At 43.9% G+C, this 20,830-nt stretch overlaps 1 protein-coding gene across 2 annotated transcripts in view; it reads left to right on the top strand.

Annotated features, from left to right (window-relative positions):
- Positions 1–2,361: 2,361 nt before the first annotated feature.
- The window catches only part of RER1 (retention in endoplasmic reticulum sorting receptor 1), a 23,618-nt gene continuing 5,149 nt past the window's right edge, over positions 2,362–20,830 (top strand). The window contains exons 1-5 of one of the 2 annotated variants that reach the window (XM_018565123.1): positions 2,362–2,487; positions 12,284–12,371; positions 16,306–16,410; positions 18,559–18,658; positions 20,420–20,498. In XM_018565123.1, the coding sequence (XP_018420625.1) occupies positions 12,291–12,371; positions 16,306–16,410; positions 18,559–18,658; positions 20,420–20,498 (365 nt within the window). In that variant the 5' untranslated portion in view covers positions 2,362–2,487; positions 12,284–12,290. Of the gene's footprint in view, positions 2,488–2,536; positions 2,814–12,283; positions 12,372–16,305; positions 16,411–18,558; positions 18,659–20,419; positions 20,499–20,830 lie in introns of those variants that run through there. The other variant, XM_018565124.1, reaches the window with a different exon arrangement.

Raw genomic sequence — 20,830 nt, 5'->3', positions numbered from 1 at the left:
CAGCGTGGTGAGGGGGTGTGGGGGGGGGAGGGGCAGGGGGGGGGGGAGTTGGCGCTGATAGTAATCTACACACGGAGCTGTGTCATCCTCACATTAGTACATGGCTAGGAAGTATGAGATGATGTGGCTCATATAGAATTTTTTCATTAGCGGAAAGGGAAATGTTTTGATGTGTTTATAGACATAACTATTTAAAGAGACCCTGTCCCCCAATCATCTAAAGAGACCCTGTCACCAGACCATTTAAAGAGACCCTGTTACTAGATCTTTTTAAGAAACCCTGTAGCCAGATAATTGAAAGATGCTGACACCAGATCATTTAAAGCAGGAGTCTCAAAGTAGCAGCCCACCTCCCAGACCGTTTACTTTTGGCCCACAGGCAGGATTGCTGATGGGGGGTAGAGCCGCCTCTCCTGTACCAATCAGGTCAGTAGGGGGCCTGGTGACAGAGAGGGGGCTCTTATCTTTTGCAGCAACCAGGGGTGTACCTAGGGTTGCCACCTGTCCAGGATTCACCCAGACAGTCCAGGTTTTGAGTCCTCTATGTGCTGTTTTTGTGTTTCAGGCTAGCTGAAATCCGGACACCAGATGTCACAATATCAGGCAAACAGGGGCAACCGTGGGGTCCTGGAGTTCCAAGTGCTTGGAGGCACGGGACACGGAGGGATAGAGGAACTCGGAAAGCAAGGAGGTGTCTAAATCATAGGGTGCAGATAAGTCTCATGGTTGTCTCCCCTTGCTCCCTCTCCAACTGTCTCTCCTCGCTCTCTACCCTGGCTGTCTCTCCTCATGTGGCCCCCTTGGAAGAAGGAAATGTGCCCACTGGCCCTGAGGTCATTTGAGACCCCTGATTTAAAGAGACCCTGCATCAGGCCATTCGTTGGGACAACATATTTCCCATACAATAATATATGCATTTAATGTATGAATGTATTTTGTTTACCTGTATAAGCCTCCCTTGTTCAGACATCCAAAAGCCCCGAGACTGCTGCGGGATACCCGCCATATTGAATTCGATATCACGAGCCATTAACATGTGATTCAACATGTATACCAAAGGGCTTTGCGGTAATGTCAGCGCTCAATGGAAAATGCATTTGCTAGAAGGGAACCGTATGAACAGGCTCTAACACAAAAACCTTCATAAATATTCTCCTCTCTTTTCCTCATTAGACATGAATGTGAACAAGAGAGGAATTTCTCAGCAATCGCCCATTGAGGAGATACTTGGAAAATGTTTTCCCTTTAAGTGTACACCCCTTGAGGCCTCGTTCACACCAGTGTGTTCTGGCAGGAACGCACTGCATAGCGGCAGGCTCACTATGGTGTGTGGTAGGAGGGGGCATGGCGGTCCATTTAAGTGAATGGCATCGTAGCCACGCCCTCCGGCAAAAATGCAATCAGCTGCACTGGAATGCAAGGCACATTAATGCTTGCGGTCCAGTCCAAACAAAATAGTGCTTGCAGCATTTTGTTCGAACCAGAGGCATTGATGTCAGCACAGTGGCATAGTGGTTATTGCTTCTGCTTTGCAGTACTGGGGGTCTCTGGTTCAAATTCTGGCCAGGTCACGATCTGCAAAGGAGTTTGCATGTTCTCCCTGTGCCTGCTTGGGTTTCCTCTGGGTACTCTGGGCACACTGGAAGTTTAATTGGCTCCTGTCTAAATAGGCCCTTTATGTATATGTGTGATAGGGACCTTAGATTGTAAGCTCCTTGAGAGCAGGGACTGATGTGAATGTGCAACTATGTAAAGTGCTGCATAAATTGTCAGGGTGCTATATAAATACCTGTAATAAATAAATAGAGAGCCGATCGGATCATTGTGCTGCCTCTCCTTCATTGTCCAGTCACAGGTGAGGGAGGAGACCTGTTATAATTACTAATCTGCTGCAGAGAAAAAATAGTTTTTAACTAGATGTAAGCCCTCGTGGGCAGGGCCCTCCTTACCATCTTGTCTTGACTTGTATTGTGATTGTAATGTCGTCCTTATTTTGTAAAGCGCTGCACAAACTGTTGGCGCTATATAAATCCTGTATAATAATAATAAATGGATAGAAATACAAATCCAGTGGCAGGTAAAACAGCTCCAATATATGTATTTCGTCTGTGTAGTTTGTAGATTAGCCACTAGAGGGAGCATTGCAATACACTGTAATGTGTATGTAATGAGCAAATATGGCTGTCCTATGTACATATAAGAGCAAGTGATATACAAAAACGTTTTTTTAACACATATTGATCATTTACGTCAAGCTGATCTTTTTTTAACAAGTATATCTAATATAAAAAATCCCTTTAACAACTTTAAGTTGGTGCTCTATCCATCTGAAACCAATGCAGCAGCTGGAACAGCCCAAACCAGTTCATGGCATGTGAATGCGCTCAGTGCTCCTCTGCTCACGCCTGCTTGGCTGCCGGTGGGCGGGACCAGTGACGTGTAGCTTCAGGAGCTTTTGGCAGTTCCGTGTCGGGCAGGAGAAGGCAGGTGAGAGCATTTCGGGCCTGTCCCGGTAAACGAGCACACACTTCCCCCTCACTGTACACGCCACGCACACACACAGCTGCTCTTTAATATCACGGCTCTTCATACGGTCACTTCCTGTCACCCCATTCCAGCGACCCTCGCCCTGCCTCGTCGGCGTCTATTGAGCGAGAGGCGGAAGTGAGTTGGTCGGCGGAAAGGCATGCTGGGAAATGTAGTTTGGATTCTGCCTACTTTCATTTCAAGGTAGAGTCAGTGGACTACATGTCCCAGCCGCATCGGGGCCCGTAGAAGAAGGGTTAGAAAGCGTATTCTCGGCTCTTTCCTCGGTAAGGCTGATCTCATTGTCATTTGTTATTACAGTATTTAATTTTTCCTTTAGCAGTTATCATGTTCCTGGAGTCACATGATTGCTGTGTTCAGGGTGGAGGGGTCACAGGGTCACATGGCCTATATTCTGCACCCACCTTCTATGAAGGCCCTTTATATATGGGCAGGAGAGATGGGCCTTCACACATGTGATTTCCTGCTGGAGCCATCATAGAGCTTGGGTTGTCACCCAGCACATCTCATGGAGTACAGGAGAGCAGCTCTGTGGTGCCCTTGAGGTGTGCTGTGATTGGATGTAAATATAGGATGCCATAGTGATCCCGAGAAGATGTAAAGGATGAGATCGCCATAACTTTATCATAAGTTAAGGTTAAGCATGGCAGTAGTTGATAGCCTGCACTGCCAGATAGGCTTATCCTCGGCTTATTTTAAGGTCCAGCGTTTTCTTGCGAGCACTTGAGCCCTCACTGCAAACACTTGAGCCATGATGAAGGGGGACGTTGTGATCCCTCGAAACACGTTGTATTTACCTTCTGATCTTTTCAGAAGACTAAATAAATCTAATGTGGGACTTATTGTAAGTCTGTGGCACTCTCACCTTTATATCATTTGTGGACCATTCCAGAGAACCATAGGGAGACCTCATGTATTAGAGAGATGTCCTTTGGAACTGGAGACCACACTTGATTATGTTTAACGCTCCACCGAAACTTCCTTTGCTCTTAGTGAACCAGACAGCCGCTTTAAACATTTGTCAGGCATAGTTAATGTACGTGGGTGGGGGGGCATGTGATGTCATTTGCAGTGGCATCTGATAGATTGTCACATGGCACACATGCAGGCTTGGACTGGCCCCAGGAGGATCCTATAGTGGGCCCCTGCTCCTTACAAATCTAGCACCACTGGTATAGGCTGTATTTTACAGCTGACTTGTCTGTCAGTCTGAAATCCTGGCCTGCCCCATCATGCACCCTTATGACCGAGAGGCTTGCGGGATGTTGGCGTTCAGCTGCCAACCCTCCTTCCAGTACCGGTGTAGGCCGTCTTGTGTTGCAGACGCTGTTACAGGAAGAACAACGCCTGCCCACCCTCTTCATCCTACTAGTAAAACTGATAGGTGCAGCAGATATGAATGGAAGACCCCTGTATTTCTGAAGGAGCAGGAATTGGGGATGATCCGAGGTCTATGGTGTCCTATTGTTCTCTGACTGTCCAATGCTTGTAAATTGATACTGAATGTGTGAAAGGTGCCTTACATTAGGCCTGGTTCACACCTGAGCGTTTTGTAGCGCGTTCAACGCTCGACGAACGCTCTACAAAACGCTCAAACATCTAAATCCCATTGTATTCAATGGGTCTGGTTCACACCTTGCCGTATTTCAGCCCGTCCGAACGCGATACAAAACGGCCTACGCCCAAAGAAGTACATGTACTTCTTTGGGGCGTTTTGGTCTTGCGTTTCCATTGGGATACAGCCAAGTAGCCCTCGTAAACGGGCGTTTGTCACACATTTTTTACAGCGAATCGCGGTAAAAACGCGCATATTCAATACGCCTAGGTGTGAACCCAGCCTCACCTTTGCTAGCTAGGACAGGTTCTTGAACGAGGTTTCACTTTAAAGTGTTTCATGGTTACTCACAAAAGGGTGAAGACAGGAGAAGGGAACAATTTAGAATTAAAAAATTCTCCAATTCAGCTCACTTTCCTGTTCAGCTATGTTGTCCTAGATTGTTCACTTCTCCAGAACGCTTCACCCTTTTCTGAATAGAACTGTTTGACTTCCTTGACTTTGGGAGTAAGCTCCCACCCATCTGTCTTCTCCCTGTCCAATAAGTGTGTCAATGGATGGTATGCATGTTGTCGTTAGGGGGAGGGCCAGTAGGACCTAGATCTGAAATAAAAGTGTTTGTAAAACCCAAAATAATCTTCCATAAATATCTCCAGGTATGAAGTGTTTTGCATACTCGCATCGGTCCAGGTTGGCCCATTGTAAGTATGCATGTGCCTTACCGGATCGGCTGCCAGAGCCCCTGTAAAGCCCGTGACACAGCACATGCAAGCTGTCAGGCTCGGGTATGGCATGCAGTGTGTGAGCTGAGCGTGGCCAGGTGAAGGACTGCATCTTCAGCCAATCGGCTCACCGAATGTACTTTGCATCGTGATGTGTGGGTTGATACGGGTGAGTTGATTGGCTGAAGATCAAACTTTTTCCTCTCGGCAAGCTCAGCTATGCAAGCTCTTGCAAGCTGACATGCCGGAATTAAAATTACATGACACACTGCATGCAAAGGCAGCGCACTACTGCTCTGCGCTGCTTTGTGTGTCACAGCCTTAAAGCACTGTTGCAGCCGGAGCTACTGCAGTGCTGGCGATGATCTTCTGGTCCCTCTACTGTGCTGTACTGACCAGCTTCCCCTCTGCTCTGAGAACACAGGGGGTCACTTGCTCGGCAGAGCCCCAATTCAGCGAAAGCCTAATACTTTTAGCAATGAATACAAGGTGTTCTCTAATTGGACGATGGGTGATCTGTGACATCACCACCCCTTGGCTAATCAGAGAACTCGGAACAGTATATGACTAGCTATAGGAAATGATGTTTCTGCACTGCACTGGTCACATGTACTTTAAGGAAGTAAAGTCCTTAGTAACACAGTAAATACTCTTATGATTCCTGCACAAGAGTAATTGCGGTTGCCACTGGGATTGAAGGCCACTGGCAACAATAAACACATTGTAAGAACCCTTCCTCACTCTACTAAAAATTGTTTTTTTGTCGGTGCCATTAGAGAGATTTTCCATCACGTTTTGTCACGTCGATGTACATTCTTTTGCACATGCACAGTGTAGTGTTCACACGTAACATCTATCAAATGGCGAAGACTTGAGTCCAATGCCAGGATAATCCAACTCCATCGCACATTCATGGGAGTTGCATCATCACTGGCCACCCTATGGACTAAAGCTGGCCATACACCTGTCAATTTCTTCCGTTCAACCCGCGGGCTGAACGAAAGAAATTGACGCGATTCCTCCAACACAAACAGCGTGTCAATCGAGGAATCGCCACTGTTTGCATTGCCAACTGCAGCAGTGAGGGAGAGTGCAGAGCTGTCATCGCTGGAACAGGGGATATTCAGAGGTAAGTTTGCCATGATGTGTAAGTATGCAATGCAGACTTACATGTACATTATGGCAAGTGCTCCCTCCATCCCTCACGGCTAAGTACCACCAATTGCCATGTCCAATGAGAGAGCCCTTTCTGGCCCCTGTGTTCTAGGACAGGAAGATTGCAGTTGATGTTGTGAGAACATAGATCACCGTGTGAGGCCCTGAAAGTAAGAAGACAATCGGTTGTTATTCTGTCGTTCACTGTAAATAAACTAACAACACCTGTGGGTTTGGCATATTGTTAGACTGCTTTTAAACAACAGAGACAATTATTCTGACCATGATGTTATCTTTCAGAGTCCAATTAAAGGAGAATTATGTGGTGAGTGATTTTCACTCAGCCTCACAATCTGAGCCGACCTGTGACAATGAAACTTTCACCGGTCGGCTCAGTAGATCGGGGAAGTGAGCGAACACATACCGGTGCTCGCTCACTTCTCGATCCTGTGCTGGCAGAGAGCCGTGACAGGGGAGTGACTGGATTCCCCGCTCCGATCCTCCAGCGCTGACTGGCGGATCGGCCGGGGGAGGGGGCGATTACAGCTGGCTCTGCCTCTAGATAGGCTGTCACTCATGCAGCTGGGCGGATCCAGACAGAATTGTCGGGATCCGTTCTGGCTGCGGCGTCTCAGTATACAGCTGGCGGTATACTGAGCTTTGGGTGACGGGAGGACGCTAGTTTGTGTCCTCCCGTTACCCTTAGGCCCCGTTCACATTGAGCGATTTATCGCGCGGTAATTCCCGCGATATCGCGGCAATTTACCGCGCGATATCGCTCTCCAATGCTTCTCAATGGGGCAAAGGGTCCTGCTATCGCGTGTCGCTACAGCAGGACCCTTTTTGGAGCGGATTTAGCCGCGATTCAAGCTTGCTCAATGCAAACATTTCGTGCGATATCGCGTAAAATGCAAATCGTGCGACAAACGCGCGATTTGCAAATCGCGCAGTGTGAATGGGGCCTTAGGAGAGCTATGGGGAAAAGCCCTGACCCCATAGTTCTCTTTTAAGGTTGCTTTTTATAGAGATAGAATATATGCTATGAATTCGACAACAAAAACTTTCAGTGCTCAAAATACAGTCCCACTGATAGATGACTTCCATCCAAAATGTATTAAATTAGTTCCATAAAGATGCAGACTGAAGAATTATAATATCCACGGCCTTGCAGCCCTCTCCATAATGTGAGATCCTTGTACATCCCTATAGTGTGGATGGGAAGCACAGAAGCATTGTGTGAAGTCATCAATGAAACCTTATTAACCACATACATACTGGCCACTGTATTACAAGCACTGGTGCATTGTTCCAGGAGGGAGATTGAGTTCTGGCACTAGTGATATCTACTATTAACAAAAATGTGTCTTATTTATGTATCACTCGGCTGTAGGTCCTCAAATCATCTCTGAATTGGTGCTGACACTGTCCTTCCTTCTGTAGGGTGGCTACATTTGTTCCCCATGGTCCCTGTGTGTGTGGTAAAGTAGCCAAAGCTCCAAGTTCACTCCTGTGATGGACTACAATCTCATGTTTAGTTCACTAATTTCTATTAAATTTATCACAGGTGTGAGCTTGGACCGGTGGCTACTTTACAACACACACATGGACCGTGGGGAACAAAAGTAGCCACCCTACAGAAGGAAGGACAGTGTCAGCACCAATTCAGAGATGATTTGAGGATCTACAGCCGAGTGATACACAAATAAGATACATTTTTGTTAATAGTTAAGGTACTTGAATTCATTTTTAAGATTTAACTCCTGAGTTAAGCGTCACTAAGTTTTTTTGTTTGTTTTTTTTTTAAAGATTTCACATGATGCCAGTGCGCTTTCTGTATCTCTCAAATGCTGTAAAACGTTAATCTCCATGTAGCTAGCAACAACTTTCTGTTTGCAGACATTCAGCATATCATATGATAAAGCAACTCTACAGCAGTCCCTGGCTAGAGGCAGACTCCTAAGCACCCAAGAAAGGTCACATCATTTTTAGTGAAGCTTCAGGCTACTTGCCACATACTGTTCAAATATATATAGAATTTTGTCACATTTTTCTTGACATGTGACAATACTCAACATTAAATTGGACCTTTTACCCACTTTCACTAAAAATCACATGAGCATACAGCTCTGCAAGCTGATTTAAAATCATCTTGCATTCATTAGTTAAACAAACTTGTTTTTCATTTACTTCCTGGTCCTCTTCTGGCACAAATGATGTAATGTGCCAAAGCGTTGCATCCTGGGAAGGTTACATCAGCAGAGCATTGCTGGGAAACTTCATCTGTAATCTCATGAGATCTCAGGGAAAGGCATTGTCCTCCCCTGAGTTGATGTGCATGGTCACATGTCCTAGTCACATGTGCCAGAGTTCCAGGAAGTAAATGGAGAGCTAGTAATCTGCCCTTAGTTAACATGGGCACTGTCAGAAGACTGGGGAGGAAAAGAGAAGTAAGGAATGTAAAGAATACAAAGCCGGCAATTATATAGAAGTATGTGTTTGTAGATTGTCATTACTAAACCTTTCTAAAGGAGTGTTTGTTGTTATTTTAAAGATATGGGTAAAGGTCTACTTTAGGAATCCCAGTATTTTCAGTGGTGCCCATTCACACCTGAGCATCGTGCACCTGCTGCTTGTAGCTTGAAAACGTACTAGAGCTTCTTTTTGAGCCAGTGCAGTGAGGAGTGCTCAGAACGGTGTGTCGGTGAAACAAAACAGCAGCCACACCAGCGTATGGCACAGCATAGAAGAGCCAAACCCTCTGGTCAGGGTTCAGCTGTGTACCTACATCCTAAGGAAAAAGGTCACTCCTTTGAAGACAGTCAAGTATGCATCCAGGACAGCCCTTTATGTTACAATGGAGAAGCCAAGCTTAAATAGAGAGGGGGGGGGGTGAGGAGACATCTAATCTTTGCCACATACAATGCTGTTTTAACACTTCTCTCTGGGCAGCTTAATAGCACCTGCTAGCTCCAATCATGCAAATGCAATCAACACCTTACCTCCATGATGTCTCTGACCCCATGCTGGTTATGATAAACAGATTGTTGATTGGATCAACCTTCACCATATTTATTCCCTGAGAATTTTTGTACAAGTCATTCTGAATTGAGAAAGCTGGTCGGATGACCAGCGAAACGTCTTCAAGAAAAATACAGCAAGTCCAGTTGCCTTGATTTATTTATTTTTCTCAGATATATCATGACCTGGATGAATGAGATCCTTCACAGACATTCTTTTAGGGCAGAATTTCGTGTTTTTGGCCCCATAGAATTCAATGTGCCTAACGACCCATCTCCTTCTAGTAACTAGCTAAAATAATAGAGCTCAGGCTAGGTTCACACCAGATGCAGTGCGTTCCGGCTCACTGTTTTGCTGGGCAGAAGGGGGCGTGACGGGCCATTGAAGTGAATGGCACCGTAGCTACGCCCTCCGGCCGCAATGCGATCATCCGCGCGGGATCGGTGCAATCAAAATAGTGCTTGTGGCTACTGACGCAGGAGGGCGTGGCAACGGTCCCATTCACTTCAATGGCCCACCACGCCTCCTCCTGCAACACAAAAAAGTGAGCCAGCCGCAATGCGATGAAGCGCGTTCTGGCTAGAATCGGGCCGGAACGCACTGCATCTGGTGTGAACCTAGCCTCAATCCTGAGACCACCTGAAAATTGCACGCAAAAACCCTAAACAAAGCTTCTAAATCACCTGCAATACACTCAGCTCAGATGTGAATGGAGGATTAGCTGCAAGAGAATTTGTACTTCTGGTAAAGCATTCTTGTGATTTACATCTTATACAACCTAACGGGATAGACAAATATTTCCTGATCCAGCCTAGTGGCTTTCTGTGTCACATCCCCGCCGCCATGTGTCAGAGTTGTAACATCTGTCCACTGAGCATGGGACTGACTCAGGAAGTAACAGAGTGATCGTCATGTTTAACAGAGACTCATATCCACAAACATGATTTTACAGTGTTGTTAAAAATGCCTTCCAATTTCCTTTTGCAGATGATGGTGTCATTTTCTAAACTTGTCATAAAACTGAAAGCACTTTCTTTTCAAAATGGCGACGTTGTGGCGTTCTGCATGCTGTTGGTATACCTAATGACCCCACAAATCTCATTTCCTACTTGTGTGATTGGCTTACTGCTTTTTTTTCAGACGTCTGCACCGAGAAGTCAATTTGTCAGTTTATATCAAAGCAGTCACTATGACTGCTTGATAAATTAACTTTTTTAAAACATTTTGGCTATTAGGCTGTTCCAACCTTAGGAACAGCTTATAATAACCTTAGAGACTGATCCTGACTTTAGTCAGATTCAGATCTCACTAAAAGCTCTTTGATCGTGGCTAGATGATCAGAACTGATAAATTTCACTCAAAAGATATACATTGTATCTTTTGAGTGAAATGTATCTAAACATCGGGCTCTGAGCTGTCAAAACAAATAGCAGAGAGATGAGTCACTGCTACCTCTTTGCTATTTTCAGCTGTCAAATACAGGATCGCAGATTGCGGTCCTGTATTTGCATGTAACGGCTTCATTCTTTCATTAATGAAAGGAAGAAGCTTTTACAAAAAGCTTAATTATTTCATTTATGAATGCCTCAATACTGAGGCATTCATTACTGACTGGTAACAGCTGAGAATCAGCAGTTACCAGCATTACAAAGCCTGATATAACTCGTCATGTACAGTGTACGCGGCCAGTCATATAGGAACAAAGTGCCGGGGACGTACACTGTACGTCTCCTGTCACGAAGGGGTTAACTATTAACAACAATGTATCTTATGTGTATATCACTCGGCTGTAGATCCTCAAATCATCTCTGAATTGGTGCTGACACTGTCCTTCCTTCTGGAGGGGGGCTACTTTTGTTCCCCATGGTCCCTGTGTGTGTTTTAAAGTAGTCACCACTCCAAGTTCGCTCACGTGATGGATTACAATCTCAATCCAAATTAGTAAACTAAACATGAGATTGTAGTCCATCACAGGAGTGAACTTGGAGCAGTGGCTACTTTACAACACACACAGGGACCAGGGGGAACATAAGTAGCCACCCTCCAGAAGGAAGGACAGTGTCGGCACCGATTCAGAGATGATTTGAGGATCTACAGCCGAGTGATACACAAATAGCTAAATTTTTGATAATCGTTAAGGTACTTGAATGCATTTTTATGATTTTTACCTCCTGAGTTTACTGTCACTTTAAGTGCAAAATGCATAGAGGCGATCAGAATAGCTCCGTGTCTCATGATCACAAATGTAATTAGTGAAAAATAAAAATGTTTACAATCCGCTCTCCCCTTCCGCCTTTGCTGTCAGTCGCTTCACCTTTGTAAGTAGCACTGTTCCACTAACCAACAACAGGAGCACTCTAACCACAAAGGGGGTACACTGACCAGCAAGAATACACATCAAGGCAGCCAAGGGGTTATATAAACCATAAAAGGGGCACACTGGGGGAAAACACCATCAGACATAGGGCATTCATCACTGATCACCAACATATAAGGGGGCACACACTATTGACCACCAACATTTAAAGGGGGACTCGCAACTGAAAACCACATATGGGGCACTAACTTCTGACCACTGAAATTTGCAGGCTGTTCTACGCATTGCGCAGTCCAGACCCCTGAACTCTGACTGCTGCACTGTATATGTTATGTCCTGAACTAAGCTATTTTGGGGGTGTTGGTACTACGCTGGCATTTTAGGGCCTTAAATGAGAACATTAGTATGTTGTTTTTTTTTCCTTTTACACATTAAACAATAAAAATACAGGTGGCATTACCACCAAAAGAAAGTTCTGCCACAGAATATTATACGGGTACAGTGTTCCATGACCAAGTCATTGTCAAACTATCACAGTGCTGAGTAATGAGTGGAGTATATACAGGCTGGGTTATTAAGCTAGTGTAAAATGCAGTTACTTCCAGCAATCCATCAGTATTTACCTATTGACTGAGAGGTAGATGGATTTAGAACTCTGCATCTTGTACAGTATTATTATACTATGCTCTGCTTTGTTCAATAATTCTGCCTAAATATGTGATGTGACTTTCTGTAGATGCAGTGAGGGAAAAGCGGAGATGCTAGAAAACAAAACATATGATATATAGTCCTAGCCAGCACCAGACCATTTTGTTACACATACCCGAAGCTTTGGAGGAAGATTATTTAACCTCGGGATCTTTTTAAATAAACTGTGTTTAACCTGGTCCTTTCTGCTTCATTATTCTGCTACATAAAATGTCAGCCATTGTCTGTTCACGGCTCATAGTAAATCTTTGTTTTATGCAGAAACAGAATGTCAGAAGGAGACAGTATCGGTGAGTCAGTTCATGGCAAGCCCTCACTGGTATTTCGCTTCTTCTCAAGGTTATCGCAGGTAAGTGAATGGAAATTCATATATATGACAAGATATTGTGCTTTGCCATGAACACTTTACTGTGCCTTTGCAAAATAATGTATATACAAAACAAATCCTTGGGTTCTAGTTAGCATATAGAGCCGTTGGGGTGTGGCCGAGTGCCCTATTAGAATAAATGGAATTTCCCATTGACTGCAAATACCCTGACTCTGAAAATAGGGTCGGGTTATGCCGTCGCTTCAGTCTGCCGTGCGTCTACTTGTTTGGTGTGGAACCTTAATGTACACGTGTCAGATTTAGAGCATTAATGATTCCACTCCTTATTTTTGTAAAGCTTGTTTGCTTAGGAGCTATAATTACCACATTTCATACATTCCTGCCAGCGGTTAATTTCACTTGATTAACTACCTTTCATGAAACTGCTGAAAAGGTAGTTAATCAAGCATGACCTTTTTATTTCCTTTAAATGTTTGCTCTGTACGTGGTCTGTGCTGATGTTGGGGAGACACATATGTGTAATTATATATATATATATATAATATAAAATGTGTGTGTGTATGTATAGTAGAAGGCTTGGACAAATCCCAGAACTCAGGAAGATGGTGTTTATAAAACCACAGATGAGTCGAAAATGTTTTTACCTTTCCCATGGCTCTCAAAGGAAGCTCTTGTTCCTTAGAGGACCGGTACTATGGAAGCTGTGCCCAAAAAATAGGCAGGCAGAGGACAAAGGAGTAGTCAGCAGCATTGCCTGTGGTCTCCCTGCAACTGATATTTCCCCATTACTGACTTTCCAATACTTTATTCTGCATGGTTTCCCTTTGGGATGACTATCTTGGCAGTGGGAGTGCTTTGCTTTCTCATATCAGAGGTGGTCCCTTGATGAGTGGTGATATGATGGGGAAATATTCAAAAAGCAGTCGGAGAAGTGCAGAAAACATAGATCCAGAGAATGAGAAGAGCAGAAACAGGGAGTCTTGGAGATGGACTATTATAGCGTTGGTCCAATCAGAATGTGGCATAGCAGAAGGAAGCAGGCAAGCTTCAGCATTACCTGGATGTGTTTCTGTAGTTTATACTTAATAACAGCTTTTTATATTTAGTTACATTTTAATGTAACAGTCACTTCAAAGGATCTGTCCTGCCACCAGGAGCCGGCCCTTTAAGTGTTCATAAAGCTGGCCGTACACCTTATAACCATCGCAAGACTTTCGTCTTGCGATGGTTGTAAGGTAATTAAAAAAACGTACGATCTTCCCATCTTGGACAGGCAGATCGTACTAGAGATCATCGCAAGCCCTCCCCGCTGAGGGGCGGGCTTCCGATGACTGCAATGCTGAACGGGCAGAACGTGCGACTGTAGAGTAGAAACGGTTGCACGCCTTAGATACACCTGCTGATTATTGTACGATAATCGGCAGGTGTATGGGCACCTTAACACTGGAAGCTTCCCCATAACTCTGATTGCCTGTCACCCTGGTCATATGAACAGGCGCCCTTCCTACTGTCTCCCGATTGTAAGCGGTCACGAGGTGCCGTCGGTCACAGTGAAGGGGGACGTATGATTGCGCATACTCCCAGCACAAACCAACCATATGTATATATGTGGCGGTGCGTCATAAAGACCACTGCTGTGCTGCCACATATATGCATGGCCGGTGGCGTCAGCTTAATCCAGCATTTCTCAACCTTTTTTTTTAGTCATGGCACCCTTTAAAAGTATGTGAAATCTCCAGGCACCCCAGTCTAAAATGTGAAAAATGTTAAAAAATAACATGGTCCCCCCAAAATCCTTTTTTAAGGGGGGGGACATGCAAAAACACATTTAAAAAGATGGGGTTCCTCCTTCACATTGGAGAACCCCTGTGTATCAGGTGCCCCCCTTCACTTTTTTTTGCTTTACTTTTTTTTTGCCCGAACACTTCCAAGTCTCTCAGCTCGGCTTCCCCGAACTTCCTGTCGAGTACAAGCTCACAAAGGGCAGTGCAGACTCAGGCAACTGTTCATCTACTAGCTTGAAGAAGGCAGGAGAGGGGTCTGAGGGCAGGGAAGTAGCTTGATTTGCTGTGTTTGTGTGGACTCACACAGCTTACTAGCACACATAAGGGGTGACTGCATAGCACTCTGCTTGAGAAAGGAGTCGCTCTATAACGGGATGTCATGACCACTGCTCAGGAACCAGCTGATTCTGCAAGAAACTAAAACTTTTAAACATCAAGAAGCAGCTTCCATTGTAAGTGATTTTTATCAGCATTGGAAGTGGCCTAAAATCCTTTTAAGTTTAATATCGCTTTGAGTTGATTCATTGCCTTTGCACAATTTGTGCCATGTATCCAGTGCAGCATCACCAAAACTGAAACCTAAAGATGAGGTCTTGGTATAAGCAGGCTAATGGCTTCATTCTGGGCTGCTACTGCAGTATCTTGGACTACTTGTCACAGCACACCTTGTACCTGACTACTCGTGGGTGTGTATGGGCATGAGTGAATAGAATCTGGAAGCACATGTAGGGGTTAATTTTAGGAAAACTAGAGCATCACAATCAGTCAGATTCCTTGTTTCCTTCATGCTGAGGATACTGACTGCTTGGGCCGCTGCTACACTTGCTCCTGTCTTATTCAAGGGAATGCAGTGTGCACTCCGATAGATTAATTCATCCGTACAATTAACCTGGATGGAGGAATCTTAGATTTTTTTCATTCAGCCTCGAAGGCTAAACAAAGAAAATCTCTCCATGTGTACCCAGTTTTAGTTGTTCCAAATTCCCCGCTGCCACCGCCGCCCACTCCACAGCAGTATATGCTCATCTTTCTCACCTTTCCTTACTCCTGTTGATTTTTCCACTTCCTGTAACAAGGTGACAACGCTGTTCTACAATGCAATCACAAAGCAGCCTTGTCATCCTGTGGATGGGGTAGTCTTAGTAGGACATGAAGTTTTTAAATTGACTTTAAGTGAGATACAGACATATTAAAGCTCAACTCCAGGCAACAGTTTTTTTTTAAGCCATTAAAGGAGAACTATGAGGTGTGTGAAAATCACTCACCCTCATAATTTGAGCCGATGTGCGACAATGAAACTGTCACACGTTGGCTCAATAGATCGGCAAGTGAGCGAACACATACCGTTGCTCGCTCACTTCTCGATCCTATCCCTGCAGAGAGCCGTAACTGTCACGGCTCCCTGCATGGATTCCCCCCCTCCCCGCTCTGATCCTCCAGCGCTGACTGGCAGGACGGACGGGGGAGCGGACGGGTACAGCTGGCTCTGCCTCTAGATAGGCAGAGCCAGCTGTCAATCACGCAGCTGGGTGGATCTCGACATTAATGTCGGGATCCGTCCCGGCTACGGCGGTCTCAGTATACTGCGAGCTGTGGCTCGCGGTATACTGAGATTTGGGTGACAGGAGGACGCTAGTTTGTGTTAATCCTTATTTTCCTTCTTTTGTAAAATGAGGATTGAAACCATATGGGAAGAAGCTGGCTGCTGTACACATCCCTCCCAGTGTTATATGGTTTGTCCCGCCCCCTCTATCTGCCTCTTTGGCTGGACCGCTTGGCCTGTTAAAGGAAGTGGAAAAATAATGTCTCTACTGGCAGGATCAACCTGTAACAAACTATGTTATGGGGGAACTCAAAAACAAAAACTGCTGTGTTAATGAGATTGAGAGACTGCACCAAATGTCATTTTTGTGCACATTTAATAAGCTGAAAATTGGTTTGTTAGGGATAATGGTTGCCTCTGGTGTGTTTTGTGATTGATACACGTTAATAAATCCCACATGAACAATTTAGTTTGGTTTTGGACTGTCTCTACCCTGGTGACAGAATGTCCTGTTGTTGGATGGATTTTATTTAGATTTAGATTATTTTAATCTTAGTGGAGCTTTCTTTATCCCAATGATTGCAATGTGTTTTACATTTCTAACATAGAGGGGTTTTTTCTATTTCAGATTTACCAGTCATGGCTAGACAAATCTACACCTTACACAGCAGTGCGATGGGTGATGACCATGGGTCTATGCTTACTCTACATGATAAGGGTTTATATACTACAGGTATGTTCTATTATCTGTTGCAAAATGTACAAATTTTAAATGCAAAAAATGCAATTAAAAATGCATTGTGCACTTCACAGGGCTTGCCATGATTTGTAATATATTTTAATATGCATCAACTGGCCATTTTGGATCCAAATAGTGCTTGGTAGATAAAGGGTGATTGCAGTTTTATATTTTAAAACATGATAATAAACCCCCTTGGTATCTGCAGCCACAGCCTAAGCAGAGCACAATTATTTTGTCCTGAAGAACTGTCTCCCCTTGCCAGGACCAGCACAGTGTTTACTAGCTCTGGTACTCCATACTTTCCATTATTTGCTAATCTGGATGTGGTGTCTTTGGCAGACTGACCATTGGGCCTGGCCAATGAGCAGCCGGTCTCTCTCTAGTCCTGGCCTATGAGCAGCCGGTCTCTCTCTGGTCCTGGCCTATGAGCAGCCGGTATCTTTGATTGAGAGTCATGGAGCTAGTTTAGTCCTGGCCTATGAGCAGCCGGTCTCTCTCTAGTCCTGGCCTATGAGCAGCCGGTCTCTCTCTAGTCCTGGCCTATGAGCAGCCGGTCTCTCTCTAGTCCTGGCCTATGAGCAGCCGGTCTCTCTCTAGTCCTGGCCTATGAGCAGCCGGTATCTTTGATTGAGAGTCATGGAGCTAGTAAACACTGCACTAACATATTTAAACCGAATTAACAGCGCTAGTAGGTGAATCAAATAACCATATAATCGTGTTTGTGGACTATATATATCATAAAAAGACCACATGAATGCAAGTACCGTTAATCAATGAAAAACACGCCACTGTACTAGTAAATGAACATGTGTACGGTTAGGAGGTGACTTTTAACCAAGTGTTTCTAGGTGTCTCAGTGTGTAAAAATAAAGTGAATAAATCTACACAAATTGAAAAAGTCCTTCACTTTTTTACACCTTCATGTGCATGGATAACGTTAGGTGACAAATCATATACTTGAAAAAATTCTGGTGAGTAAACAGAAGTATAAACAAAAATAATTATGAATGACAATTAATTGTGCTGACAAAAAATGAATATAAACAGCTACAGTCTCTGTAATAAACAGCTCCGCTTCAAAGCCAAGTAGCAGAGCCTTCCAATGTTCGGTAGAGTAGTGCTTTGCTGGGGTTTGTCTTAGCGCTATTAATTCGGTTTAAACATCTTCAGACCCATCGGTCTTTAATACAGCAGCTTGTATTTTATATCACAATCTTTATTTATTTATATTGATGTTTTGACACAATACACTAAAAATTCATCACATTGTCTGGACATTAAAAACTTTGCATTATCTAATTTAAGTAATGTGTTAAGGAAACACTATTTTTGTTTAAATCACTGCCACCTGTGTGAGATGCAGCTAATTGAACTCCTAGCGCTGCTCATCTTGTTATATCACTGCACTAACATAGACAGAAGTAGTGTTAACATGACCAAGACACAAGTACTGGGTACTATTGTATCGCTGCATAATATTGTAACTGAAAAGTTAGGGGGTATAAACTTAATTTTAAAGTGACTCTAATGCTAGATGAATAAAGTTAAACCAGCAGCTTCCTGTAAAATAAGAAAGCTTATATTTGCCTATTTGGCAGGTACTGGGTAAATCTTCACTCTCTTGAGGAGCTCCAGTCACTGCTACTATCTGACATTCCTGGGTATGTTTAATAGCACGCCCCCCCCCCACTAGATTCAGTGGTTTCACCTGCTGACCCTTAGAATAATGTGTGTGGGAAGAACTATAGAGCCCTATGGGCACCCCACTTTCATCTAGTCTAATGGTATAGGATCCCATCCATTATGGGTTTTATCGTTCTGTCTCCTCTCGCATAGGGTATCGCTCCTTACACTGCTTTCTCTATTATTTAGAATGAATGGAAAATCTAGCAGTAAGAGTGTCATCTTTTTTAAATGGCTGCAGTAAGTGGCTGGACTTGAGGGCTTGTGTGTAGAGCTGTAGCTTCTGAAATATCTAAAATCTGTAAAAGGCTAGTTCTCAGCCGACGTACTGACACCTATCCCAAACTGAGTGGATGATCACATTAAATGTCATTTGGTTATTCATACTATTGTGTTTTTTGTGTTTTTTTTTTTTTTATATATATATTTCATGTGTTTACTTTTTGTTCTTTGCAGGGTTGGTACATAGTAACATATGCCTTGGGTATCTACCACCTAAATCTCTTCATAGCATTCTTATCCCCAAAGGTAGACCCATCCATAATGGAAGATTCAGGTACGTTCTATTGTTTTAACGGATATATTTATCACTGGGTGAAGGTGTTGATAAAAGTTTCAATATTGAGTGTGCTAACGACAGGCTAATGTCTCCCAAAAATATTTTACAACTTTCACCAATTCTAAGTCCAAAGATTTCTGTTTGCTAAATGCTGACTACTTGTCTATTCATGGAGTTCCAGCAGCAAAGCAGCAAGACGTCCTTGCCAGGCATACAGTCCTGTCGTGACATTTGTTTTGTAATTTGTCATTTGTGATTGATATGGTGTGACAGGTATCGTCTAATCTGAGCAATCAGAAGCTTTGTATATGTGGCTTCATTTTGCAGTCATTTTTCATTACTATTTCATTGTACTGCCTATTAAAGAAAAACTCCTTGCAAACCTTTTTTTTAAACTCTTGCAGTAGGGTTACCCCCTGCAAGGGTTAACTGCTCATTTTTGTCTAGGTACTAGAAAAAAAAGTTATATTCACCTGTAGGGATGCACCGATACCAATACTAGTATCGGTGCCGATACTGAGTATTTAGGCTTTTATTTGGGAGTATTTACTCGTACTTGCTCAAATGCTCTGAGGTCAGTGAAAATCACTCACCTCATAGTTCTAGCCGACCTGTGACAATGAGACTGTCACAGGTTGGCTCAGTAGATCGGGAAGTGAGGAAACACATACCGGCGTTCGCTCACTTCTCGATCCTGTCCCTGCAGAGAGCCGTGACTGTAACTCACGGCTCCGTGCAGGGATTCCCTCCCTCCCCACTCTGATCCTCCAGTGCTTACTGGCAGAACGGACAGGGAGGGGGCGGGCACAGCTGGATCTGCCTCCTGATAGGCAGAGCCAGCTGTCACTCACACAACTGGGTGGATCCAGACAGTCCCGGCTGCGGCGTGTTAGTATAACGCGAGCTGTAGCTCGCGGTATACTGAGCTTTGGTTGATGGGAGGACGCTAGTTTGTGTCCTCCCGTTACCCTTAAGAGAACTATCGGGTTTGTCAGCAAATGTGTTTTTTTGTTTTGTTTTTTTTTTCCTTCAAATTCTTGATTTTACAAACCACTGATGTGCAGGCAGTATAAAAATGAGAAAATATGTTTCTTTTCTCCCTGCTGGGCGCTGTTCCAGCGGGGAGAAAAGAAAGTGACAGCCGGCCGAGCGCTGCGGTGGAGAGCGCTGTGAACGGCCGGCGTCTCCTCCCACACCGCTCTGCCGCCTATCACAGTCTGGCAGAGCGGTGTGTGGGCGGAGACATCGCTGTCACAGGAGGCTGAGCTTTCCTCTCTACACGGCTCGATCAGCGATCAGTGATCGCTAAGTGTGTGCACATAATTGAGAACATGGTATGTTAACTATATCGTCCATTATGAATGAATGGGAGTGATCTACATCTCATCTACATCACCCCCATTCATTCATAATTGTAGTTATAGTAAACAAACCATAACAGGGGCTGCAGAAAAAGAGATTGAGGACTTTGTGTTCTCAATCTCTTTTTCTATTTTAAAAGGGAAATATCAGGGGTCTGTTTAGACCCCTAATATTTCCCCAAAGCCCCTAGAAGTAAAGTAAAAAATAAAAATATTTAATAAAAAATGAATTAATAAAAAAAATAAAAAGTTTATAAAAAATAAAATATTGAGAAAATAAAAAACATTTTCGGTATCGGTTTCGGCCTAACATTTTTTTTTTTTTTATTTCAGTTTTGTTTTGGTTTTAAAATTTCCATTTCGGTGCACCTCTAATATATATTTTTGTTTTCTTTAGATGAGGGGCCTTCGTTACCTACAAAACAAAATGAAGAGTTCCGTCCATTTATTAGACGGCTTCCGGAATTCAAATTTTGGTGAGTTTTGTTCTTGTGTTTGCTGTTGTGTTATTCATTACATCTCTGGTTTATTGTTTTCAGTGTTCTAGTTATGGTTTGTCTCTGTCCTTTTGTCCTTTTGTGATTTGTCATGATTGGGAAGAGTAGAGAGTTGTGAGTTAGGTGCCGTGGTCATAAATGCGTTTTGAGTAGCAGATGAAAAGAAAGGTGCTGAGACAAGTAAAATGTGTTGCACTATAATTGACCAAACATCCTCATGATCCTGTCCTGTTTTCTTTTTGGGAGCTGTTTAAAGAAGAACTCTGTGAATTTAATAAACTTACCCTTGCAGTGGGGCTACCCTGGACCTG

Source organism: Nanorana parkeri, unplaced genomic scaffold (genome assembly GCF_000935625.1).
Source record: "Nanorana parkeri isolate BGI_ZX_2015 unplaced genomic scaffold, ASM93562v1 scaffold815, whole genome shotgun sequence".
Lineage (NCBI taxonomy): Eukaryota > Metazoa > Chordata > Amphibia > Anura > Dicroglossidae > Nanorana > Nanorana parkeri.
Note: the sequence above shows the minus strand (reverse complement) of the source record. Positions and strands in the feature narration are given on the sequence as shown.